The sequence below is a fragment of the Mchenga conophoros genome, linkage group LG18 (assembly GCF_057382185.1).
Source record: "Mchenga conophoros isolate Kocher_MC1m ecotype Shallow Benthic linkage group LG18, M_conophoros_male_GT1.1, whole genome shotgun sequence".
NCBI classification, from domain to species: domain Eukaryota; kingdom Metazoa; phylum Chordata; class Actinopteri; order Cichliformes; family Cichlidae; genus Mchenga; species Mchenga conophoros.
Window position 1 is genome coordinate 30,450,618 of NC_140543.1, and position 27,164 is coordinate 30,477,781.

At 42.0% G+C, this 27,164-nt stretch overlaps 1 protein-coding gene across 1 annotated transcript in view; it reads left to right on the forward strand.

The window, feature by feature from the left end:
- The window catches only part of zswim5 (zinc finger, SWIM-type containing 5), a 75,568-nt gene that overhangs the window by 37,068 nt on the left and 11,336 nt on the right, over positions 1-27,164 (forward strand). Inside the window, exons 2-9 of the mRNA XM_085254012.1 lie at positions 18,438-18,625; positions 19,738-19,906; positions 21,313-21,461; positions 23,335-23,485; positions 24,283-24,459; positions 24,624-24,800; positions 25,375-25,521; positions 25,611-25,748. Of these exons, the coding sequence (XP_085110138.1) occupies positions 18,438-18,625; positions 19,738-19,906; positions 21,313-21,461; positions 23,335-23,485; positions 24,283-24,459; positions 24,624-24,800; positions 25,375-25,521; positions 25,611-25,748 (1,296 nt within the window). The remainder of the gene's footprint in view (positions 1-18,437; positions 18,626-19,737; positions 19,907-21,312; positions 21,462-23,334; positions 23,486-24,282; positions 24,460-24,623; positions 24,801-25,374; positions 25,522-25,610; positions 25,749-27,164) is intronic.

A 27,164-nucleotide genomic window follows, 5' to 3' on the forward strand; every position in this document is an offset into this window, starting at 1 on the left:
GAGCTGGGATTCTCAGGATGTTCGGGGTGCCATGCTGGCTTGCTGGATACAAGGAGAGAGAAAACAGGGAGGGACATGAGACTAAAACTTAAAGGAGTAGAAATGGAGACATAACAGTGGAATTAGGAGAAGTGCATGTGTATGTTTTTGTGGAAATGGAAATATGGAAAGGGGAGGAGGAGGTAGCAATCAGTGTGTCTGGACCTCCTTGTTTGTCTTGTTTCAGCTGTTGTAGCTCAACACACCTTCAGGGTGTCTGTGTGTTTGTGTCCGCGCTAGGGGGAGTCTTAATGGGGCAGCAGTAGCGTCATAATTCATGCAAGACAAACCTGATTTGGTGATGCATGCTTCCTTTGTGTTGTATTTGGGGATGAGTGCAGGGGTGGGTGGCTGGGGGGTCTCTGCAATACACACACACACACACACACACACACACACACAATCACAATCAAATTCCCCTCTGTTTTGGGCCCCATCCCCATATGGTGGCTTGGCTTGATGAGAGCTTGATGAAGTCAACCAGAAGTCCCCCCCACCTGTGTGTGTGTGTGTGTGTGTGTGTGTGTGTGTGTGTGTGTGTGTGTGTGTGTGTGTGTGTGTGTGAGTGAGTGAGTGAGTGAGTGAGTGAGAGAGAGATGAAGAGAAGAAGGATGTGTGTGAGTCGTCAGCTTGTATACTGGCTTGCAAGCTGTTTTTCTTTTCTTTTTTTTGTTTTTTAATTATTATATTTCATTATTCATGTTTCATGCATGGCTGTGCATGGCGAGCAGTGATCAGCTCCACAGGGGTGGAGGCTAATCAGGGGGGTTGGAAAGGTTTCTAAACTCAGATGTGGAGACGGTCCAACAAAACCACAAATGTCATGACCTTTTGTGTGAGACAAAATTGTTCGTTTTTTCCAACACAACCGAAAAAAATCTTCTCGCAGAAGTTGAAGCCGAACATAACTACAGAGACTATTTATTTTCCGATTTGCGAAAACCTACAGCGCCAGCAGGGATTGAACCAAGTCCATGTCTGAATTTCTTTTGTTAGGATAGGAGCCTCAGCGGGACTAGCTTGTTACTATGGTAAATGGGCAACCGAATTAACCAGTAAACCAGCAGCACTCACTTTTATTGTGTGGATGCATCCACACTATTGAGTTCCTCTTGGGACTTCCGTACACTTTTTGGCACTTAACTACTTCCACAATTTTCAGCCGATTTTCACCGTTCAAATTTCTGCTAATTCCTGCTATGTCTTTTGGTATTTTTCACTATTATACTTTTTAAAATATTAAGCTTAATTTGTCCCATTGAAATGAATGGGAAACTTCTGCAATTCTGCTAAAATTTGCTTGTTTCTGAAACTTAACTACTTCCTCATATTTTCACGTAGAACAACCATTCAAACTTTAAAATGTTCTCAAATTATTGGGCTATTCAGGTATGATTCAGCTTTTTCAAATCTTTTACCGTTTTACCTTTATGCCTCTTAAAGTTTTCAGTTGCAAAATTGTGATTTTTCACAAAATACATGCGTTGTTATGGTTGCTATGCACTTGGCTTCCAGTGTGCCACTGAAGGTTTTGCAGTCTTCTCTTCATGTCCGAACAACTTCTTGCTACTTGCTCAATCTTCACTCAACTTCCACAAATTATACATCAAAACATAGGTATTTTTGCTGGGTTTCCGAAAATGTCACTATCATTGTTGTGGTATTCATAGAACTTTCGCAAATCTCCTCAGACCAACACAATGTCGGAAAACTCTCCATATAAAGTCAATGGAGAGTTTGTTCAAAATCACCGCTGCATTTCTGTAATGAGAGGCATATTCGAATCGTCATATCTCCTTAACGAAGCAAAGTTAAGACATGAGGCTTGTCCCGGTATATCTTCAGACACTCGTGACGCTCACAATTCAAGAATTTCTTTCTCACGTATTATCGTTCTGAAATGAGTTGGACTTGTTTGAGGGTAGGAAATTCGTCCGTCGCTCAGATTTCTTCAAATTTCAAACCCTGGAAATGAACCACTTTTTTCTCTCGTCATAACTTTTTGTTGGATTTCCACAGAGACCTGAAAATTTCCATGACTGTTCACCAAAGCCTGCTGTCTCTTACGGTGAAAGAATGATATCGATACTCCAAATAGATTTCGAGTTACAAAGCGTTGTTTGAGGGCAAGTCAAGCCAGTTTTTGCTTCGCTCTACTCAGTTATGGTGCATTAGAAGTCAAATATCTTTAATAATTCACATTTTAATGATAAATTGTCAACACTGGAAGATTCCCCCATCTCTTCTGAACAAAACGGTGTAAGAATGACCGCTCTAGCCCCTACGGTTAGGAAATTATGGTCATTTGTTTGAGGGGAGTCGTCATTATGAGAAATAGGCTGCAATAATCCTGTGCCTCTCTGTGCTGCGTGTGTAAATAGATGCACCTGTTTTGGCGGGAAAAAGTACACAGGCTCTCTGATTGGTGGATTCAAATTCAGCAGCTCCCAGGCTGACCTAGAAACTTACTTCTCTCTCCCTGTGCATCTTTTTGCTGATTTTTTCATTTAACAAGTATATTTGAGGGACCCTCAGCATGTTCAGCATTTTTTCAGCTGTCCATTTTGCTTTTCCAATTTTTCTGTTTAACTTATTACTATTGTGCTAAATCATACTATTTCTGCTATTTTATAAGATTTGTGCAAAATATAGTATTTCTGCCAAATATAGTATTTCTGATTATTTATAGTTTTTCTACTAAATCATAGTACAGTATTTCTGCTTTTTATAGGATTTGTGCTAAAACATAGTATTTCTACTAAATGTAGTATTTCTGCTTAATCATACTATTTCTGCTTTTCATAGAATTTGTGCCTAATATAGTATTTCTGCTAAATTACAGTATTTATGCTTTTTATACTATTTGTGCTAAAACATAGTATTTCTACTAAATGTAGTAGTTATGCTTAATCATACTATTTCTGCTTTTTATAGGATTTTTGCTCAAACATAGTATTTCTACTAAATGTAGTGTTTATGCTTAATCATACTATTTCTGCTTTTTATAGGATTTGTGCTTAATATAGTATTTCTGCTAAATTATAGTATTTCTGCTTTTTATAGTATTTGTGCTAAAACATAGTATTTCTACTAAATGTAGTATTTATGCTTAATCATAGTATTTCTATATATTTCTGCCAGGTCCCCAGGCAGCCAATCCTCTGTGAGGACTGAGACATTCAAATTTTCAAATCAGGGCCTGCACGGCTTCCCAGCCAATCATATATGTGTCCTGAGGCATTCAAATTTGCATATTGGGGCCTTCATGGCTTCTAAGCCAGCCAATCATATCTGAGGGCTGAGGAATTCAAATCCACAAATCAGGGCCTGCACGGCTTCCCAGCCAGCCAATCATATATGTGGTCTGAGGCATTCAAATTTGCATATTGGGGAATTCGTGGCTTCTAAGTCAACAAGTCATCCATGTCATATATCTCTAAAAATTCATATTTTAATGATAAATTGTCAACACTTGAAGATTCCCCCATCTCTTCTGAACAAAACGGTGTAAGAATGACCGCTCTAGCCCCTACGGTTAGGAAATTATGGTCATTTGTTTGAGGGGAGTCGTCATTATGAGAAATAGACTGCAATCCGGTTGTTCAGTGATGACGCGACGAATCCTACTTCCGGGTCTAAAGTAGTCTGCGTTTAATATGGCATTTGTGTTGTTAACATGTTTAATGTTATGTATTTTCTTCTATTTGATCTCAAAAAGCTCCTAAAACAGTCAGCGATCACTGTTGACCTCCCTCGGCTTTTATTACCACTAATCATTTATTTAAGCTCAGTTTTTAAAACCTTAGGATGTAACTACAGCCCAGCCCATGCAGCAGTATATGAATGACTAACCTCGTATTGTGGATGGATTATCTCAGTTGTTCTCCTGGCTGAAGTTTGGTCCGTTTACAGCATCCTGCCATGCAATTACATTTGTTCCTGACCACCGAGAACACTCACGGTAACGTTTATCAAGTGGAAAAAAAGTTAGCTTGTTTATATTATGCTAACATAGCTGTGTCGCTAGCGGTCACGTAGCACATCATTATATACCAGCTAGCCAAACTTCAGTAACCCTACAAACGTCACTGCTGTTTAGCTTTCTGTCTTGGAAGTGATAACAGAGCTGTACGTTTTAATTTGTTTCCAAAACCCCGCAGTCAGGACATGCTATATTGTATTTAGATAGAAGCTAGCGAGCTAACTCCCTGCTAACTTCTAACTCCGTTAAATGTCATAAATTCTGTTTTCATGGATGCCTGGATGTTAAACTCAATTGTTACACCTGGTAGAGCAGAACGCTGATCATTTTATTAAAGATGAAAGACTTTAGACAGTTTTTCAACTCACAGTAATGCCATAGTGATCGTTTGATATATGGACCTGCAGCGGAGTTTAGACCCAGACACGGCTAGTGACGTCAGACTGAACAACCGGATAATCCTGTGTCTCTCTGTGCTGCGTGTGTAAATAGATGCACCTGTTTTGGCAGGAAAAAGTGCACAGGCTCTCTGATTGGTGGATTCAAATTCAGCAGTGTGTGTGTGTGTGTGTGAGAGAGAGAGAGAAAGAGAGAGAGAGAGAGAGAGAGAGAGAGAGAGAGAGAGAGAGAGAGAAGGCCTTTTAATGGGATGATCTCATTCTAAGATTCAAATTCAATATATTTAGACTGGTTGACTGAATTGGATCTTGTGTGTGTGTCTCTCTGTGCATGTGTGTTTCCTTATGTGTACATATTTCTGATTGTGTGGCTGTTATATATTTTTTTTGCTGATTTTTTTCATTTAACAAGTATATTTGAGGGACCCTCAGCATGTTCAGCATTTCTTCAGCTGTCCATTTTGCTTTTCCAATTTTTCTGTTTAACTTATTACTATTGTGCTAAATCATACTATTTCTGCTATTTTATAAGATTTGTGCTTAATATACTATTTCTGCTTTTAATAGGATTTGTGCTTAATATAGTATTTCTGCTTTTTATAGGATTTGTGCTTAATATAGTATTTCTGCTAAATGTAGTATTTATGCTTAATCATACTATTTCTATATATTTCTGCCAGGCAGCCAATCCTCTGTGCGGACTCAGACACATATCACATATCAGGGCCTGCACGGCTTCCCAGCCAGCCAATCATGTCTGAGGTCTTCCGTTTCCTCTCTCGTCATATCTCAGCAACGGTTGTACAAAGAGCAATGAAAATCGCAGTCAAAGTACACCAAAGTCCGCTGATTCACCCAGTACAAGAATTATGCCTCTAGTCCACCTAGTTTTTGAGTTACACAACGTTTTGTAACTCCAAAAAACGGCGTTTTTCGCCTCTCACCGGGATCTAATTCTGACTGCTCATCACCCTGTTTTTCAAAACGGCTCCTCTCTTTCCCAGTGGCGCAGTTGGTAATGACACGGGTCTGCAAGCCAAAGATCGTGGGTTCGATTCCACCTTGGTCAACATGTTTTTTTCCCTACAAATTAATACACTGTCACAGACCAGTAATTCATATTCATCATTTATTACAATTCTGCAAACTTTTATGATTTTACCAGCTTTTCTAATATGGACCTCACATTCTTAACACTCCATGGCACAAATACTCTTACCTTTAGGCTCTGTGTATGTGTGTGTGTGTATCAATATTTCTCCCATTTTAAAGTATTACTCCTCCATAATTGTATTTCTGTTAAATCAAAGTACTTTTACTACATCTTAGTACTTCTGCTCAATCATAGTATTTCTGCTAAATTATTGTTATTATGCTATATTGTAGTATTTCTGCTTAATCATACTATTTCTACTATATTATATTTTTCTTTCTAAATATAGCATTTCTGCTATATAATTGTATTTCTGCTATGTTATAATATTTGTGCTAAACCAGAGTATTTGTGCTGTATCATAGTATTTCTGCCAAATTATAATATTTGTGCTAAAACATAGTCTTAATTTAAAATTACAATATTCATAGTTCATCACAGTGTCTCTGGTAAATCACAGTATTTCTGCTATGTTGTACTATTTTTCTAAATCATAGTGTTTCTGTAATGCTTAAGTATTTTTGTCTAAATATATTCTTTCTGTTATCTTATACTATTTCTCCTAAATTCTTGTATTTTTGAGAAGTTATGTTTCTGGTAAGTTACAATATTTCTGCTAAGTTCTGCTATGCTATTGTATTTCTGCCAAGTATTATGTTTCCTCTAAGATATTGCAGTTCTGCTAAGTTATTCCATTTTAGCAAAGTTCCTTTGCTTCTGCAAAGTTTTTACAATTTCTGCAACTTTTCAGCTTTTTCAGCTACTTTTTGCATACAGCTTCAGCTTTAAAGCATCCACACTGCATTTTCGCAGGAAATGCAAATTTTTCTAGTTTCCCCTTGGCTTGCTCAGATCCAAATTCAGATTTTTTGAATCTTAACATCTAAAATTATCTGACACGACTGGCTTCAAAGTCGGAGCAATTTTGCACCGTTTTTGTCAGAATTAAAGCTGAAACACAGCAGCGTTTGCCCTGAATTGTTGACGTGCTGTACTGTACTATGCAAAGCATCAAAAACGTATTTAAGTATTCATACTGTGTGTGTTTAGTTTTTGCTTTTGGGGGTTTTTTTTGCTAATTTTGTGCACTTGTGTATCCAGCACACTTTGCTTCAGAAGCACCATGAGAGCGTGACATGTGTTTGACAAGCCTGGGTCAACACTCACCACTTCTAAAAGTTACTTTTGCTCAGCCTTCACACGCCGATCTGGCAGCTCCCGTCACACTTTTGGCTTTTTAACCGTACAGTAAACAAAACGCACAGATTAATAAAGCTGGATTTGTATTTGAAATGTTCCGCTTTGTGCTCAATTGTGTTTGTGCGCTAGCTACAAATGCTCGGCTTTGTGCCTCTGTTCCTTCTGTGTGTGCATACACAAATGGCATCACAGCAAGCTTTTTCTTTCCCTTTCTGTTTTTTTTTTCTTTTGCCACCCCACCGTTCCTTGTGTTGTGTTCGCCAACTCAGAATGGAGCCATTTTGTCTCCTTCAGTTCCTGAAATGAAATATAAGCCTCTTAAATGCATACTTATCTTGCCCTGCAGACTGTGCATGAAGAACAAATACACACACACACACACACACACACACACACACACACACACACACACACAAGCTAAAGAGGCATTGTGATGCCAGCCCTTGTTGTTCCTAAGACAGCCGCTGCATGCATATGGCAGATGGTTGTTCCTTTGCTTTGCATGCCGCCATAATAAACAAAAACCGTGGCTAAGGCCACAGCAGGTTTAGGAAAAGGGCAAAGTGCGCAGGGAGACTGAGAAAGAAGAGACAAAAGGGCAACAGAGGGAGAGACGCATAGAACGGCCTCTGCATACGTAAACACGAGCAGGAAACCCGTGCTTGTTTAAATGTGCACGCGTGTGCATTAATACTACGTGCACACATTTTTATGAATTTACTTAAAAGTATGACACGAGTATTCACAAATTTTGCTACAGGCAAAGGTTGACCATACGCCTGTAGCCCGTATATGTAATCCAAATCATAAGTCCAACATACCTGTGCTACATGTGTACACGAGTATATACAGAATGTGTATACGTCAATGGTAACTAAAGGGTGAATCCAGTGCAGTAACAGTTAACGTGTGTGTGTGTGTGTGTGTGTGTGTGTGTGTGTGTGTGTGTGTGTGTCTCCCATTGTGCATGGCTTTGTTTTGAAAAGCAAGTAGAAAAGGGAGCAGACCGTTGTAGTTATGTCTGTGGTTCTCAGTCATCCAGGTCATTGTAGTCAAAGGAGCTTGCAAAGACTTCCTGGACTTCTTTAAGTTGCTTGAAGACGTTTCACCTCTCATCCGAGAAGCTTCTTCAGTTCTAAGGTCAAATGGTGGGGGAGTGTGTGTGTGTGTGTGTGTGTGTGTGTGTGTGTGTTAGAAGCAAGTGGAATTAATTGAATTTCTGTACAATGGGTTTCACGGGAAGTGGCTACTAGCAGAACAGATACGAAGGAGGCTGTTTGACAGATTTTTTTTTGTACCCTTTAGGCACGTCTCCACTCTAGATTGCACTGAGCAGCTCATTTACATATTCAGTTCTGAGTGGCTGATGTGACACTTGGGTGCTTTAGTTTCTGTGGGAATCAACGCAAGTCTGACATGAGATGACGCCCAGTGTGCTGTGGGACCCTTGTGTAAGGGGAAAATTTGCTTTGCATCCTTACAACGCCGATGCCTCGTGTTGCAGGTTAGTCCCTCTACGGAGTCTGTAGCTCTTCTCGGTGCATGCACATTGATCAGTCATAGTATTAAGACCACGTCATTATGGTACCTGTTAGTGGGTGGGATGTATTAGGGAGCAAATGAACATTTTGTTATCAAAGTTGATGTTAGAAGCAGGAAAATGCACGATAAGTGTAAGGATTTGAGCGAGTTTGACAAGAAGACATATTGTAAGGGTAAGACGACTTGGTCAGAGCATCTCCAAAACCGCTGCACTTGCGGGGTGCTCCCGGTCTGCAGTGGTCAGTGTCTATCAAAAGTGGTCCAAAGAAGGAACAGATATACCAGCTACCTAAGCATTGTTCCAGACCATGTACACCCTTTCATGGAAATGGTACTCCCTGATGGCTGTGGCCTCTTTCAGCAGGGTAATGCGCCTGCCACAAAGCAGAAATGGTTCAACAATGGTTTGAGAAGCACAACAATGAGTTTGAGGTGCTGACTTGACCTCCGAATTCCCCAAGTCTCAATCCAATCAGGCATCTGTGGGATATGCTGAACAAACGAGTCCGATCCTGAGTTGGGAGGTGCAGGCCCCACCTCCCAACTTACAGGACTTGAAGGATCTGTTGCTTCTTCTAACCCAGATTTGTAGGCTTCACCACATGCAAGCAAGTGACTTGACTCTCTAAGTGTTTGCAGCGTGATAAATTGCTTTTGCTCTGCCCTTTGTAAGACAAGGCCACGGCACAGTAATGCCTCTATGCTGAAACAACAGGCCACAACAAAAAAAAAGTGCCCTCCTTATCGTTAATGTAGCCTTGAGTGAACTGGGAATGCTGCAGTGTATGACATTGTACTAAAGCCCTTTAACTCTGCTTCACCTCCACACAGCTTCAGCTTTGTCTTCCCCACAATGGTTGTGTGTGCGTGTGTGTACATGTGTGCATTTCTGCTCTCAGGTTTCTGGTCCTGTATCCTCCTGAAAAGCTGAAAGCACCATTTATAGCATTTCTCCTCGCCAAGTAACCTTCATTCTAGTGTCGCTCACAATGCTATGAATCAACCAAATGACTCTCCATTAAAAAGCGGAATGTGTTAGAGTCTTGAAATGGACCGCTTCAGCTTGCTTTCAAAGTAGACAAATCGAGTCCTTGATTGAATTTCACGCACGTCAAGCAAAGGATGTCAGCCATCCATCCACACAAGCTTTTATCTCAGTCAAGATGGCTCTAAAATAGCACGCGCAAGCTCTGCCTTATGTGTTCTTGCTCATTCTGATGGTTGTGACCGGTCTTTGTCTGTCCTTATCTCTTTTCGGCAAGTATTTTGCAGAACATGCTCGTCCCTTCGGAGCAATCCAAGTGCTACCTCTCCTCCCCCTGAATTTCTTCTCTTCCTCAATTTTTTTTCCTCCGTCTGTCTTTGTTGCCCTATGCTCAGTCGGGTTGAGGACTCGTCAGCTGATTTCCACCCTCATCTGTTCTGTCAGATCTGCAGTTTTTTTTTCTGTTTTTTTTTTTTTTGTTTGTTTTCACAGTGACACATCAGCTGAAAAGGACTTGATTAAACCTTTCTCTCCCACTTCTTTCTCTTTCTTCCTCTTTCTCTCTTCCCCCCACAAGTTGCAACAGAATGGAGCAAATCAGGGAATCAATTCAATGTAATCATGACAAATGAGTCCCGGCGGTTCGTGCGTGTTTGTGCGTGTGCACGCTTGTGTCTGTGTGTGCGTGTGTGCGTTTGGGACAGAGCTGCTGGGAAATCACAAATGAATCAATCAGCTGTTATCACATCAGCAAACACTGCAAGAGGGAGGGATGGAAGGATGCATGCGTGAATGATGGATGGATGGTTTGATAGGCAGAGGGGAAGATCGTGTACTCACTGTGTATGTGTGTGTGTGTGTGTGTGTGTTGTGCAAAGATAGATGGCAGGTTAAAAAGATCTTCGTGTGTGTGTGTGTGTGTGTGTGTGTGTGTGTGTGTGTGTGTGCAGGAGGGGGGAGCTGTGTTAACCTTGGAGCTGTCAGAACAGATGGGAAATGGGGAGGGCCACAGGCTGAGAGGGATGTGTTGTCTGGTGGAGGAGGACGAATCCTGGCTACTTTAGGAAAAGGGGAAGTAAGATGGCACAGGGGGTGAAAGGTGGCACCAACATGCATTTTTTTTCTTCTTCTCCAGAGCATACTTCTGCTGACATGCAGTTTCCTGATAAAAGTTGCAAATAGCAGCCGTGACTGGAAAGCAGAGTGAGAAATGACAGCACAGGACAGTTGGCATGAAGAGACGAGGAGTTTGTGGGTGGCAGAGAAAAAAGGAAAAAAAAAAACAATAGTTAAGATGGTTACTTAACTAAACCAAGCTGATGCTCATCAGCAGTAATCGGTACAAGAACAGACTAGAAATGCAAGCTCAAGCTCTAAAAATGATCTGTTTTTAAATTCTGACACTACTGGATGTTTTATCTAACTTTTAATCCATGCTTCTTCATGCTTGTATGAAATGGCATGTTGTCGCAAGGCAGTTATGTTAAAAGCGCTTTAGTGATAAATGGTGGTCAAATGTGGCAGGGTGCCGTCCATATCTGAGCCTTTGAACATTTACTTTCCAGTTTTCCTGTAAATGTTTTTATTTTTTTTCTGTAAGTACCGCTTCCTGTGGAAGCTCTGCTCTTTTGCATCGCTGTTGCCAGTGGTAGTCTGTGTTTTTGCTCTGCAGCAGCCTCCGACAGCTCGGAGTAAGCGTGAATGACAAACATTTCTCCACCTTCTGCAGGCTCCTGTACGAGGACCACCGTTGCTTGTTCCTGTCCGAGACGAGTCTGTTCACCAAGTCACACAGAGACATGCTGTTTGATATGGTGGTGGTGGTTAGTATATGGAGTCGAGGGCATCTAAGGGTTGTTGTTTTTTTGTTTGTTTTTTTTGGGGGGGGGGTCCCTTTAATTAGCCACCCATCAATATCACTCTGCCAAATGCTGCGCCTTCATTTTGACGCCCACACAGGATTACTGCACCCCACCCCCCCAAATTTGTTAAAGTGTTTGTAGTGTCGGCACAGTGCTTTGGGGGAAAGAAGATGAATGGAATCAAGGATGGTCTCCTCCACAGCTTTAAAGTGCGGTGGGAGGGGTGGGCGGGGTTTTTCCCCCATCTATCTAAATCGAGGCTTTTGGTTGAATACGGCTAGAGTGTGCTTGTGTGTGAGCGTACATGCATGCGTTGGCTCGGCTCACAGCTCCATAAACCCAGCTGATTAAGGGTTAATGGCCTAGCATAGGGAGCTCTTGGCCTCCTGATTGGCTGATTTGTTTCTGTGGGTGGGGTTGTCATCAAGTGACAGATGGTGTATAACAGGGAGGCAAGGCGCAGTGGTGTGTGTGTGCGTGTGTGTGTAAAATATATACATATAATATATAAATAGCTACAGGGTGTCTCCAAGTATAATGGAAAGATGTACAATGGAGGTCCCTCCAGTCTCTTCACGCTTTATTTTTCTTACGCAGCAATCATTTTAAAACTCTGCATACACACTATAAACAAACCAACACTATGAATTCTGAAGTCTTACACACATGCTGTACATGGTGATGGAATTGTGTGTAATCCAAATTAAGTTCATATTAAGTTCATCATATTTCATCTCTCCCTTCTAGACGAGCACAGCCCGCAATCAAAGTGTTAATAACCACAAATGCCACACAAGACACACTTTTTTTTTTCCTTTTTCTTCTTCTTTTTTTTTTCAAGCATGAAAGATGTCAGTAGTAGAGTGTGTGTCTGTGGGGTTTTGGGGCAAGTGCGCCTACCTACATTAGAACAGGCACGCACACATATATACATCCACAGAGGTGTTTTTTTTTCTCTTCTTCTTCCCCCTGAGGATTCAGCCAGATCGTTGTAGTTGGCAACATTCCCAGTTTACACACATCACACTCCTGATTCACCTTGTTAGAAATTCATCTGTTTTGCTGATCCAGGCTCACAACTAGCATGCATGAAGTGTGTGTGTGCGCGCACGCGAGTGTGAGAGAGATTAGCAATATCTTCTGTGAATATCACTGAGTAGTTTGCACCGTTTCATCTTTGTGCTCAGTGTGGCATTAAGAACAAAAGCAGACAGGCTCTGAAAAGGTTGCTTTGTTCACCGTGTTTACGTGTGTTTGTGTGTTCTTGCAGACGGTCTGATGGAGCGTCTTTGTACCAAGTATCGTTGCATGCCCATCTGCTGAAGACACCCTCAGTGTCACACACAAAGGATTCTATATGTGAAAGCAACTGGGGTAAAAATGGGTACACCAAGCAATACTTCACCCTCCGAGGTCTGAGTCGTCATCATCAGCGATGACCCCAACTCTGCAGCCTGATTTAGATTTCTGCAGGGAATCTTTGTAGAGCTGACGACATAACCTACTGAAGTGGCCGACATCGTTGCCCACATTTATGCACGAGCGGGTGTGTTATCTGTTAATTAAAGTGTGGTTTTGTCCCAGTGTTTTATATGCAGTACCAGCCAGCTGGGACTTTTCCCCTCCAGGATCTCCGCTCTACGCTGTGGTCACTTTTTCAGGGCTAAAAATATATTATCATTCATTTCGATAATTTCAGCGATCTCCTTGACACATGAGTCCCCATATTGTTTAATATTTTTCCTTATGCTGAGATGATGATTGTTATTCTCTCACTGATGTACTGAAAAACTGCATCGAAAAAAAGTATCCCGACATGCCCTGGACAGTGCTGAACAGGCCAGCCACAAAGTAGCTGCAGGCTGCGTCAACCTGACGTGTAGTTAGGGCGAAAGATTTCTGAGGTATTTACAGCTGAGATGTAGCTTTGGTGTTTCCAACTGAAGAAGAAATACATGGAAATTCAGAACATGTAGCTTTTGCTTTCATGAAATTGTAAGCCAAAATATCAGGTTAATGTAAGGTTTGAGTCACTCGCACTGTTTTCATTTCAATCCTGTTGCCAAGACTGGGAGAAATCAGGAATCACATATTTTAATAGCTTAGGGTTAGGGGTACTTAAACCTCATGGTGATGACATGTTTGGAAAATGATTTCCCAGTTTACTGCTGTGGTCTTTTTGCCCAGATCACATTTATACTTTAAATAAAAGGCTTAGATCAACATGAGCCATGGAAACTGAGAAAAACTGAGTTAAAATTTGCCTGGCTATTATACACTATCATGTTTAATTTTTCGACTCTTGACTAGAAGCAATTACTTCTTAAGGAGCTCTAATTTGCTGAAGGACTGCTAGGGATTTATTCTTTTCCTTTATTCAATCCACCAATCACAAGAGTGTTAAAATCTCTCGTGAGTTTTACCTACTTTGTTGCGATGGCCGTAGCAAGGTGCGACTGCCCCAGAAGTATCTAACTTAGCCAGGTAATTAAACCTAACAATGATGAGAGAAACTGTCAAAAGATAAAGAGGCAGATAGACAGACTGTGACCTGTTTGTCAGCCATTTCAGACTTGATTGAAAGTGAAAAGAGCAGCAGTGTCACCATCACAATCATCCCAGAGGGCTGAGTAACAATAGGCTTTAACCTGACAGACGTAGAAAGAATAAGGCGGGGGAGTGAGCGGCACTCCCGGATTTGGAAAGACCAAATCTCACATGCCATCAAAACTTCTCTCCTCATCTGAAATGCTAAGAGTAGAGTTTTTAGAGACAAGTGCAATAGTCAGTGATGACTGACAAGGCATTGTTTAGACAGCTCAGAGGGGAAGATGGCTCTCTAAATGTCCCCCCAATGCTTTTAAGAAATGCGCTCCCCTGATTTTTGCCTGGTCTTTGGCGCTCCGCTGCAATGATTTCAGCGCTGGAAGATCAAATTTGGATTCCCTGACACTAAGCTATGATTAGTGCAAATTGATTTTACAGGTATGTCCATTATAGAGACGGAGGGGAGGAATAGCAAGCCGTTTCTGACATTTACAATATTACTGCGCTGCAAGACACCAAGATTGGTTGGACAGACGGACTCAGCGGGAGGGAGAAATTTCAACAGTTTGGAGGACTCTCCATGTCTATCACTGACAGATGCATCAGCCTCGCTCTTCCCTCTGTTCTCAGTGTGTCACTTGTCCTTCCTATCATCGTCAGATGGCCCGTTTGGCTCGGCGGACAGTTTGGTCAGTCATGTAGAGTTTTTAGATCAGTCACTGTGTTGGTCAGTGGACAATATTAAGACTGGTCAGTAGGCAGTAAGCGGGCTGAATGGTTTGTAGTAGGGCTGCTCAATTAATCGAATTTTAATCACGATTACGATCTGGGCTTTCAACGATCATTAAAAATGACTGAGCCGATTATTAGCCCCTCCCTCGTTTATCCGCGACACCTTAAAGGCCGGTCCGTGAAAATATTGTCGGGCATAAACCGGTCCGTGGCGCAAAAAAGGTTGGAGACCGCTGATTAAGAGGACCCGAGGGAAGCTCGGAAAGCTAAGCAGAAGTTATTTGGAGAGGAGAGTGACTGCTGTTGGTTGAAAAGAGAGGTAAAAAAAAAACAAAAAACTTCAGTGGTGTTGCACACTATTTTATATTATTTTTTAAAGTCATTGTTAACCCTTTAAAGCCGTCAGAGCAGCACGCTCCGTTTTGTGTAACTATTTTTAAATCCCTGTAGAACCTGGACCGGGTAAGCTAGCGCAATAATTTGTTTTGCATATGAAACCGGAGGAGTTGTACTTACATCTTATGCCATCAGCTTGTCTTCGGTCACGGTTTCCTTCCACATAAAGCTTTGCAAAAATTGCATAAAAAGCGCTTGCAGGAACAAAAACATAATATTCCAGAAACATGCTTCGCTGATCCGATCAGCTGTTCGTAACACTTCCCACAGTGAAACAGGCGTCAGCGCGAACTATCACATGTCCGCCATGTCCTGGCCGAAACCGGAAGTGACGTCATTTTCGCGGAAATGTAGTTTTTTTACTTGTAGGCCTTAAAGGCCTTTACTGGTCATGTTTGACTTTTCTGAATAGTTTCTGGGATGCTTAGAACTCGAATTGCACTGCTGGAAATAGTTTATTTTGATGCACATGCTGTTTTCTTTGCAAATTTGCATCATAGGATTGTTTTTTCGTTTTTCCTGCAGTATATAAAAATTGGTGTATCTCCAAAATAAAACTATGAAGACACTCAAAATAAGTTTCCTGTTGTTGTAAACTATTTTTTGCAACTTTTTTGTATTTAAAGTTTTGAGGGATAAACCTCTTAAATTTCTCCAAGTAGAAATATATGTAAAAAAAACAAAAACGATTTTCAATTTTTTTTTGTAGTTTATTGCACTTTTTTGCAATTAATGTAGTTACTATGGACTTAATGCATACATATTATTAAAATATGGGCTATAACAGTTGTATAGCAACTTGAAATGCTCCCATAAATGGCACTACAACATGTAAAAAAATAATATAAGCTCTGGCGGACTTGGTTCTATAGTAGGTCTTAAAGGGTTAAATAAATATCGTCAAATAATCGAGATCTCAATTTCAATGAAAATAATCGTGATTATCATTTTTGCCATAATCGAGCAGCCCTAGTTTGTAGCCATCCAGGGCACTGTGTCAGATTAATCAGCGTGGCTTCGGTGGTTGCTGGGTGTGTTGGTATATGCATGTGGGTAGTTCAAGTGGTTTGGCCACATGTAGATTGAAAGTAGATCTGCACTGCACATACCGCAGGGGGCTACTTTGGCACGAGTGTGTTGCTACCGTGGACTGTATATCAAAGATGGATGTAGGTTCTGCGTCTGAAAGGTGAAGCCAATGCAGAAATGCTTCAAACCTGCATTATTCCTAATGGCTGTCAGTAATGACATTTCAAAGTCTCATTGAGTGCAGCAGGCTGTTAATTTAGTAACTTACAGGCCCTATTGAAGTCAAATAGAGCGGAGTGCGACTGTCAACTGCCTGCTCGGCATCTTGTAATTTTTCCTTCAGTTTCTCAGTCAGATCCACCCCGCATTTGGCACATCTGCTTATAAAAGTGCAAGATGGCAAAGGCAAAAATATGAAGTTTGAACCTATTCCGACATGACCGTGACCATCTGTCATAGAGACACCTCTGATGTAAGTACTAGTAGTTTGTGTCCTCTGGTCCGTCATCAGTGAGTATGGGGTCTGTGCATATGCCTGCACTTTTGTTTTGTTTCCCACACCATGTGGACTTGTCCAGAGAATTTATCACAGTTTCAAATAAATATAACAGGAATGACTAAGCAGTCGTGTTATATAGAGTCTGATCAAGTCTTGAAAGGAGAAAATACAGTCCAGTAACAGTAGACACCAGGAAATAGGCCGCTCAAGAAAATTATTAAGACGGCAAACGCACTTAGGACAAGTAAAGATGGACAGAAACATCAGCCTTTTTTCTTTCTGACAGTTTTGAGTGTAACTGGTACACTTATACACTTTTCATACTCTGAGGTAATCTACCTGGAATGTACATTTAAATAGAACCTGCAGGGCAGCACAGGATTACATCGTTTTTTTGTTTCAAGGCCTCTGAACATTGGAGGATTGCAGTATTAAGTGTTGTGGCTTTGTGTCTGCATTTAACATGTGTAGTCCTTTGTCAGCAGCTTGGCTGTGGATTGAGATTTCGGCGTAAAGAGAAGGCTGTTAGCTTGTACATTTGGAGGATGTGGTGAGTTGACCAGTTTCATTTTGGTTCAGACGGTTTTGTGAGTTGGTTGGCGAGACGATACGCGCTGTCAGTGTCGTCGTCACTCTCTTCACTCGCTCTCTCGTAGCTCCTTATCTTCCTTTGTCTGGTGAAAGCAGTTTACAGTTGATTGGCTCTGGCTGTGTTTGCGTGTGTGTGTGTCTGTGAGCTACCTTGTGTTTGTGCTCACAGCATTTGGTTTGGAAAAGCCTATTGTGGGATTTTTGCCAGGGGATGGCTTAAAACAAGCTTATTAGGCCACTCCACCATGCTGGCCCACACCCCAGAATTAAGTGTGTGTGTGTTTCCTTGTGTTTGCACTGATGTTTGTTGGTGTGTCAGAGTTTTAGTTATGTACCTTGCACATAAACCACCATGACTAAAATAGCCATACTATTGTTTTGCACTTAGGTTGTTTGGCATCCCCTTTATGTTTTGTTTTTTTGTCTCTGCCTTTTGAACTTCTATGTGTAAAAGAAGCGGTAGGCTATGGTTTGTGACAAAGTGCATGCACACACACAAACACCTGCACACACTCTTTACCTCATAAATAATTGACCTGTCAGAGTGAAATGACATGACAGAACAGATACTTTCCCCTCCTCCATTCTCTTTTCTTCTCTCAAATTTCTCCACCTTTATCTCAATCTAACACTTGACATTAGTCAGGTTGTAGTTCCTGACTTTGGATATGTTTGCAACAGCTATGTTGTATTTAAAAGACTTTTTTAAGCATTGAAATATGAAACAGAAGAGGACCAAAGATGGAGCCTGGACTTGCTCTTGCTTTCATTTATATCTAGACTCTGGGTGTCACATGGGGTTAATCAATAAAATCTCATGAGTGGTTACAGTGATGTCATTTATTGCTTGTACAGTTGTTTTTAGCCTCATGCTACTCAATTAAGTGCAGGTTTGGAACTTGTTTGTGAAATTGGCCAAATGGTTACATCGAGTCCTGAAATGCCTTTTAAAAAGTACAGGAAATGCTCATCTGCAGACAGCCGACAACAAAGGCCAGCACTAAATGGTCGGCCTGGTGTGTCAGGGCTAAAGATTAACCATGCAAAGTGGACATTTATTTTGCCAACTGCCTTGCTATCCTGTGGGTGTAGGTCTGGGTGTGTATGTGGGGCCAGGAAACGATCCCACCCTAGCAACCTTCCTACTACACACGCACACACAGATGCACTGAGCCTTGGACAGAGAGACCCTGAGTATCAGATGGCTCAGTGTCCTGTTGAAGCCTGATGAAGATGTGTGTTTTGTACTCAGTCTTCACTCTGTGTGTTTGTAGAGGCTCAGGTTACCACAGTTTCTCCTGCCTTTTTTTTTCCTTCTACATCTTTATGTTTTAACATAAAACTTAAACAAATTAAACTGTGTAAAAGTTGCAATGAAGTTGAATTACTCAAAAAAAAAATGTCTGATTGCATTTTATCATACTTTTGTAAGACCATTTAAAGCTCACCCATCTCTATCGTCCCTCCTTTGTGTCCCTGCAGGATTTCACCTCAGCGGCACAGTGACCGAACCCGCCACATCGTCTGAGCCGGAGGTCACCCACAAGGTAGCCATCAGCTTCGACCGGTGCAAGATCACCTCTGTCACCTGTGGCTGTGGGAACCGAGACATATTCTACTGCGCGCATGTCGTGGCGCTCTCACTATATCGGATTCGCAAGCCCGAACAGGTAATAACCACAGCTTTGTGATGCTTCCTTTCCATTGGGTTAACATTCCTTAACCAAAATATGCAACACATTCCGTTAGTGCTACGATCAGTGATGGTTTCTCTTATGTTTATCAGTGCTGGTTACATCACTCAAAACACAGTAGAGGCTGTAGTGCCATGAATCAAAGTGGCTCTATGCACATTTTCAGCTCTGTGCTCTTAAATTTGGACTCTACTTGGGTAGCTTTGCATCATTCACCAGTCAAAATGTATCGATTATACTTTTAGGCTAGCTTTGTTCCGATTGGCTCCCCTACAAAAACACAAGGTTTGAGCAGCAGCTGTGTAGAGTTGCATTGCTCACAGCCTGAGCTTATGTGCCTGTGATGACCATATTAGGGATTCCACTCTCTCTCTGACATCATACAGAGCCAAGAGTTGGAAAAATAAACTTTCTGATAAGCTTTTGATTCACCGGGATTATTTGTACACATTAATTGAAACTTTTTCCAAGCTTAACACGAGCATCCATCACTGTGACATTATGCAAATAACTGTGGCAATAACTGAGAAATCCAAGAAGACATCCACCACAGTTAATACAACGTGGCTCTACGTACCTTTGTGTCCAGATCATAGATGGAGCAAAAGATGGACAGAGTTTCCAGGTCTGAAAAGTGAAGCCAGTGCCGAAATATCTTAAACCTGTATTCTTTTTTTAATGGGTGCAAACGCCTCAGAAACATGATCTCTTTAAACACTTTCCTAGTAAGTTTATGGCTTCAATCACTGAATTTGATTATATATTGAATAAAACATTTAGTCCAACAAAGTGTCATAGTCGGACCTGCTCCTCTTTCGTCACATGTGGTTTTAAAACACTCATCCAGAGGTTTCAGAACACTTCATCCATCTTTTTTAATATGTTCTACGGACCAAATTAAATTGAGTTTATTAAAAACTGCCCTGAACATTCATAGTACAACTGGATAACTGTATTTTAAGGTACATAAATCATGTCTCATGAGCTCAAAGACCAAATTATGTTTCCACCTGGGACTTTGCGTTTAGAAAACTTTACAGTAATAACATGCAGTTGACACACTGGACACCCACTTGTGTTTGTTGCAGGTGAAGCTACGGCTGCCTATCTCAGAGACTTTGTTCCAGATGAACAGAGATCAACTACAGAAGCTGGTGCAGTATCTGATCACAGCCCACCACACCGAGGTGCTGCCCACTGCTCAGAAACTGGCCGATGAGATTCTCTCTTCCAACTCTGAGATCAACCAGGTCCATGGTGAGAGCACAAACCACAAACCACATTCCACGCCAGGTTTTCAAGGTTGCCGTAAATTCCTGACAGTCATTCGGAAAGTTACAGCTCTTTCCTTAATTCTTAAAAAGTTCTTGCTCTGTGGAGGTGCTGCCCATCCCTCTGCAGCGATATCTTCACAGCAACAGGCCACACTTAAAAGCCTCGCAACTTGAAACATGCTGCACGCCAGCCTACAGGCTGTCATACGTCAGAGCCCCTGATTACTCCGGCGAAGCAGCAAGGCAGGCTTCAAATGGCTCGTTTGATTTCTCTGTTCTCACTCTCCAGTCGCTACCTCCTCCCACTGGCAGGGGTAGGTTGAAGGAAGCCCAGAAAAAGGGACTCGAATGATGAAATGGATGCAGGAGAAAGCGTAGGGAGAGATGTGTGAAGAGGAAAGGGACATTGAGAGGAGGAGACAGAAGCGATGGCACTCTGGGAAATGGAAGAGAGGAGACGGAAAGGAGAAGGAAACATGAAAGGGCCGGAGAAAGTAGAGGGAGATTAAAAACTAGGAGAGCCAGACCAGCTCCGCGTCGGGGAAACGACAAACTCTACACATCCTTTCGCCAAACAAACCTCTTTATCTCCTTCTCTATTTCATCCTGCCCGCTAAATGTTGACACACTCCAACTCCCTCGTCCAGGAAGCCCCGCGCTGTGCTTCCTGTGTTTGACAAGGGGGATCATGGGGGTTGAAGTTCAGTTGATCCCAGGCGTGAGTCTGGCTTTGATGGAGGAATGTTGCTGTTTGCCGCGGTGTTCTTCCAGTCAGTTGGAAATGCATCTCTGGGCTTTCCTCAGCTCACTTCCTGCTAGATCAAAGCCCCCCCCCCCCCCCCCCCCCCCCCAATTTGGTGCATATCTCCATTTCCCTGTGGTATCAGTCAGACACACACAGAAGAAAAATAAAGTTTGATTAATCATGCACTCGGGGGGGAAAAGCAAACACAAGCAGCATTTCTTAGGTGTCGTGTAGGGGCGCTGCAAGTTAAATGTTAAACAAAGAGGCTTGAGAGCAGAGGATCAGTGCCAAGATTCAGAGAATTCAACTTTATTTCAGGATAAAAATTTCCAACTATCCTTCAGCACTGAGGGATTACATTTGAGATGTAGTGTGTTTGTACTGACCTAAGAAAATGGTGTTGTTGCAGCTGAGGCTGTCTTTAAGTAAACTCCCTTTCCCATGGTCACTGTCTGTTTATCTTTTTCATCCCGGGGTGTGGATTGAGGACAGGAAGGAATGAAGTTTTCATATGAATTCAGGGCTTTTGTTAGAATCCATGTGCTCTCTTTTTGTATTGTTGCTGTGTGCATGTATTGCAGCCACTGTAGGATTCACTGGCCCTGTCATTTATTTGTGTGTGTTGTGTGTCTGTGCGCTCTCAGGTGCCCCGGACCCAACTGCAGGCGCCAGCATTGATGATGATAACTGCTGGCATCTGGATGAAGATCAAGTCAGGGAGCAAGTCAAGCAGTTTCTGTCGCAGGGAGGTTACTACGGTTCTGGGAAACAGCTCAACTCCATGTTCGCTAAGGTTGGTGTCACTGCTCCCTTCCTCTGCATCGTTTGAACATTTATTTGTTTCCTCTGTTTTGGCAAATCTAAGCAGGAAAATAACTACATGAATAATACGTTTCTCTGCAAACATAGTGGAAATCTGCCCACTGCTACCATAACAGCTGGCTAGAAGATGGTGAACATAGCAGAGAATTTGACAGCAATTTATCCACACCTACTTAAATGTGGGCAATCGCTAAAAATAAAAAGTGTGCGGCAGTTAATTCAATTTTGAAATGTGTCACCAGAGAAAACCCCAACAACTCCTATGAGAAAGCATTTAGCAACAGTGGGAAGGAAAAACTCCATTCAGGGAGGGGCAGCCATCTGCCTTGACCAGTTAGGGGGTGGGGGGATGGAGTCAGGACAAAGGACACACTGTGGAAGAGACCAGAGATATAAGAACAAATGAATGAATGTGTGTGTGTGTAAACACAGAGTGAAGAAGAAACACTCTGGGAAGCCTATTGCAGCATAGCTAAGGAAGGGTTCAGGCATCACTAAGTTTGATCAAATGGAAAGTTTTAAGCCTGAACTTAAAATTTAAGACCGTGTCTGTCTCCAGAATCCAAACTGAGGGCTGGATTCACTGAAGGTGTAGGCTCTGCCTCCGATTTTACTTTTAAATATCCTAAGAACCATAACTAAGCCTGCACTCTAAGAATAAATTTGATTTAACAGGGAACCAATGAAGATAAGCCAATACGGGAGAAAAACGTTCTCTCTTTCTAGTCCCTGTCAGCAATCTCACTGGGATCATGTGAAGGCTTGTCAGGGAGCCTGTAAAACAACCTGACGATAGTAATGAATTACAATCCAGCCTAAAAGTAACAAAGACATGAACTAATTTTCATCATCACTCTGAAATCTGATATCTGGCATTTAGTTTCTAGTGGTTTGTAAGTATGTAAAAATGTTCTATTCAAGTAAATCTATGTGCCTGCAACTCCTGAGAATAACCTTTTAATATCTGCTTGACAGTATCTTAATTTTCTCAATTAGGCCTGAACAGCTTTCCAGTTGTGGTTAAATATGAGTCGGTGCAGATGTTTTCTATACTTTCTCCTTCCTGACTGAAACAAGCCCACTTAACACATTCTGATAAGGCCAAGTTCTCAATTTCAGGGCCAAACTGTTTCTTTTATTTGGTTTTAATTGGTATTCAGAATGTTTTGTAGAATACATGCATCATGAATCGCCAAAAGCCATGTTCTGTCTTTTGTATTAGTTCGAATTTCAAATTCGAGGGGGGGCATATGATGTCATCTGAAATGGTAAATGGACTGATTCTTATATAGTGCTTTTCTACTCTAATGAGCACTCAAAGCACTTTATGCAACTTGCCTCATTCACACATACACACCTATTCACACAAGCACTTTTTTCTGTGCTTCTAATATGCAAGTGCTTTCTATCCGACATTCGCACACATTCACACTCCGATGGATGCATCAGAGAGCAACTTGGGGTTAGTATCTTGCCCAAGGATATTTGGCATGCAGACTGGAGCAGACGGGGATCGAACCACCAACCTTCTGATTAGTAGGTGACCTGCTCTACCGCCTCCACAGCCACCCCGACACAATGTAAAAACAATGTTATGTTTAATGTTCTAAACTGAAAGTAGTAAGTGGTTTTCATACCCAACTTTCCAGTAAGAATGCAAATGTGCACAAAATGTCCAAACTTTTTCTCTATTGCCAAGTATGTGAACTTGAGATGTGTTCTGTCTTTTTCTTTGCCTCCACCTTCTGCTTCAGCCTGTGTGATTATTCTAAGGTGCAGGAGGTACATGCTGCTCAGTCAGACTATTGTGTTACTCACAGTTACCAAGCCCGTGCTCTTTCCAGGTGCGAGAGATGCTGCGAATGCGGGACTCCAACGGTGCCCGAATGCTAACGCTCATAACGGAACAATTCATGGCAGACCCCCGACTGTCACTATGGAGACAACAAGGCACAGGCATGACGGACAAGTGCAGGCAGCTTTGGGATGAGCTGGGTAAGAACAGTTACACACACACAGGGAGAGTGCGATGTCTGACAGTTTTAGTTTGGAAAAATCAGAAGGGATCGGCTGTGTAGTTGGTGCAGTCACAGCCCTAAAGAAGTCTTCCTTTTGTTGTTCTGACAAATTTCTAGTCACTGTGTCAGGTAAACATCCATCTACTCAGTAAGCTATTAGGTTATCCAGTCAGCTGCTCCTCCTCATGCCCGGGCCTCTCTCTCCACCTGCACTGAGTGAATGATAAAGGCTGCCGATCAATATGGCTGCTCAGCTTCTCCACAATCAATCGCAGTATTTAGGAGGTCAATAAGAACACTTCCCGGGTGAGCTGGGGAGATCGTGACACAGACGCAGACAAGAATAACAGACAGACAGTCGGAGTGTGCTGCCTGATTTTTCTCTGATATGTGAAAGCCTGCCAGTTAAAACGCACAGATTTACTTAATTTTTTTTTCTTTTTCTTTTTTTTTTTTTTTTGAGAATTGTTGCAGAAGAAGAACTGCTGGGTTTTTAAAAAGCTGGTAAAGTTTTTCAGGACAGCAACCACCCAGATAGTTTTGAATCATTAATGCAGTGTTCATTTTCTTGCTTAGCTTATCAAGTAATTTACACTCGGTCTTAGTGCAGATCACCTTAAGCCTACTTTCTTCTGATTGGCTGCACCTGGTAAACAAAATATTTGAGTATTTGGTCAGTATAGTTTCAAAGACGTGACCATATTAGGGATACACCCCCCTCTTAAAAGCTTCTGTTATTAAGAGTCTGACATCTGATCCCCTTACTGTTCACAGGTGCATTGTGGGTGTGTGTGGTGCTAAATCCTCACTGTAAAAGCGAGGAGAAGAGTGGTTGGTTGAAGCAGCTGAAGAAGTGGGGGGACATGGACATCTGCCCACTGGAGGACGGCAACTATGGCAGCGAACTTCCCAACATTACCAACGCTCTGCCGCAGAGCAACCTCGCCCAGGGTCAGCACCAAAACCACAAATGTGCACACATTAAATTCTGAGCTTACTGCAATTGCAAGCAAGAACTGATCTGAATTAGCAGAAAGATTCTACAACTTAAACAATATAGACTGCACGCGCCTCGTTTCTACCAGTAACCATGCTTTTTGTGTGTGTCGCATCAGACTCTCTGTCCAGGCCGCGGAGGACTGTGTTCAGTCGGGCTGTCGAGGCCTGCGACCTCCACTGGCAGGACAGCCACCTGCAGAGGATTATTAGTAGCGACTACTACATGTCTCCGTCCTACCAAAGAGAAGGGGAGAGCCTGCTGTTCAGCCCGCAGGGCCTGCCACTCTGGCTAGGTAGGGTTTCATTACTCAGGTCCAGGAAAAGCAACCGTATTTACCTTTTGCATCATTTACAGTCTGTGATGTGTAAAAGTGCACATTCATGATTTAGTCAAATAATATAGGCTACAAACATGCACTGAGGAGCAGACAGTTTCTTCATTACAAGGCATCATTTTCAGGACGAATGACAGTGTTTGTGTGTCAGCTTGTACACACACAATCTCAGATTCAGCTAAAAGCCAACCCAAAACACACACACACACACACACACACACACACACACACACAGTAATTCTGCTGATATTGAGGCCAGTGTCTGCAGTAAGCAGCTTCCAGCTAAGATCTGTCAGATTCTGCAACTTAAGCCAGCTATCAGACACACAGGCTTTCTGCTGAGACTGCACTGTGAGTTTGGATGTGAGTTTGAGTCTGCGCATGCCATTACTAACTGCATCATACATCCTGTAGTGTGTGTGTGTGTGTGTGTGTGTGTGCGTGTGATTAAAGTACAATGTGTGTATAGGAAGGAGTTTGTGTGCTTGTGAAGGTATCCTGACCTCATCTTATTTCTGTGTTCACCACACAGACCACGTCCCAACGGCATGTGCTCGCGTCGACGCCTTGCGCTCACACGGTTATTCCAGAGAAGCCCTGCGATTGGCCGTCGCCATCATCAACACCCTCCGCCTACAACAGCAGAGGCAGATGGACATCTACAAACACCAAAAGAAAGGTAACGGCATTGTTGGCTCTCTGGAGAAAGTGCAGCGTCTCAACTGGTGGTTCTAATGTCGGTCTCTCCCCCTCCTGTACCTTTCTCAGAACTTCTCCAGAGGGGTGTTACCTCCACAACTAACCTGGAAGGCTGGGTGGGCCATCCGTTAGACCCGATTGGCTGCCTGTTTATCACGCTCACAGAAACGTGCCGTGTTGATGACGACAACACCATGGACACTGGAGGTACGAAAACAAAGGCACCGTCCTTACCCTTTTTATTGTATTCAAGAGGTCATCACAGCTGGGTGTCTAGTTTGATGGCAGTTTGCAGTTCGTTGATCACAAAGATCTGCAAAGATATACAAGTATATCTTTGAGTATATGAGGAACATGTCAAATTAAGCTTTTACTGGTTTGTGTGCTTTACTTATTGGATTTAAATAGGACACTATTTCTAAATAAGTAAGAGCAAAAAATAGCTAATAATTATGATAAAATGGCTAATAAACAGGTAATGGCTAAATATTTTTCACTACAAGGACGTCTAAAAACCTGTTCATACAGAGAAAGGTGCTGAGTCATTATTGTTGAAAGTATACTAGACTGTGGTGTACAGAGTTTAACTGCTGAGGCAGCATGATTGCATAGAATATCTTTACAGTCAAGGGCTATAAAAGTGAACTCCTATATGGTTAGAAGACAGACATTGCTAATACTGAATGAAAAGCCAAGTGTGACTTTTTTCCCCCCTAATTTTCTGAACCATCCCAACTTAAATATCTTTTCTGTAAGCCAAATTCCTAGGTATTTGTAGGGCTCAGAAAGAGTTACATGGGTGCCATTTACAGTTTTAATTGCAAGGTAGTTGAAGAGTCAGAGGTAGAAGTAGATCATCTAATCATTATCTGTGGATCTAAAACAAGTCTGTGATTAAAGAGTGATGACTTGAAACTGAAGATTGCAGACTGAAGGTTAAAGCCTTGGGCATATAAAACACATCACTAAAACTAAAAAGAATGAAGGCATACACTGAAACATAGCTTAGAAGTCATAATATAAACTGCAGTGGACCTAGGATAGAACCCTGAGGCATCCCATTTTTGATTGTAAGATAGCTTCAGCAACAGCTGCATGTTCTCCTTAAAACCAGTTATAGTTTGTGGTGTAAAATATGATGGACAGTCATATCAAATTCTTCAGAGATTACGCTGCACACAACTGTTTCTTATCCAGTGTGGAGACGGCAGTTGTGTACTGTAGCTGTAATATGTGTAGGAAGTCAATACAGGCACATAGTTTTACATTAATTAGTGATTTCTTAATTTTTTTGGCTGAGAAGTTCAGAAAACCTCTGCTTTCATGTTGAAACATGCATTTGAAAAAAGATTCAGTCTCTTTGCGTCTGCTGTTTAGTCTGCATCACTGTTGAGCCAAGCTTCTGTCCAATACATCTACACAGCAAACCAACGTCTTAACATGCACCTTAGCAAAATACATACATACCCATGAGTCAGAGCCCAGGTTTCTTACAACTATACAAAGAGCCCATTTACAAAACGCAAGGTATAATTTCAGGCCCACATCACCAGCTGATGCAGTATATAATCCTAACCAGAGGTGATCGGGTTCACCAGCAGTGACTCATCACACAACAGACGC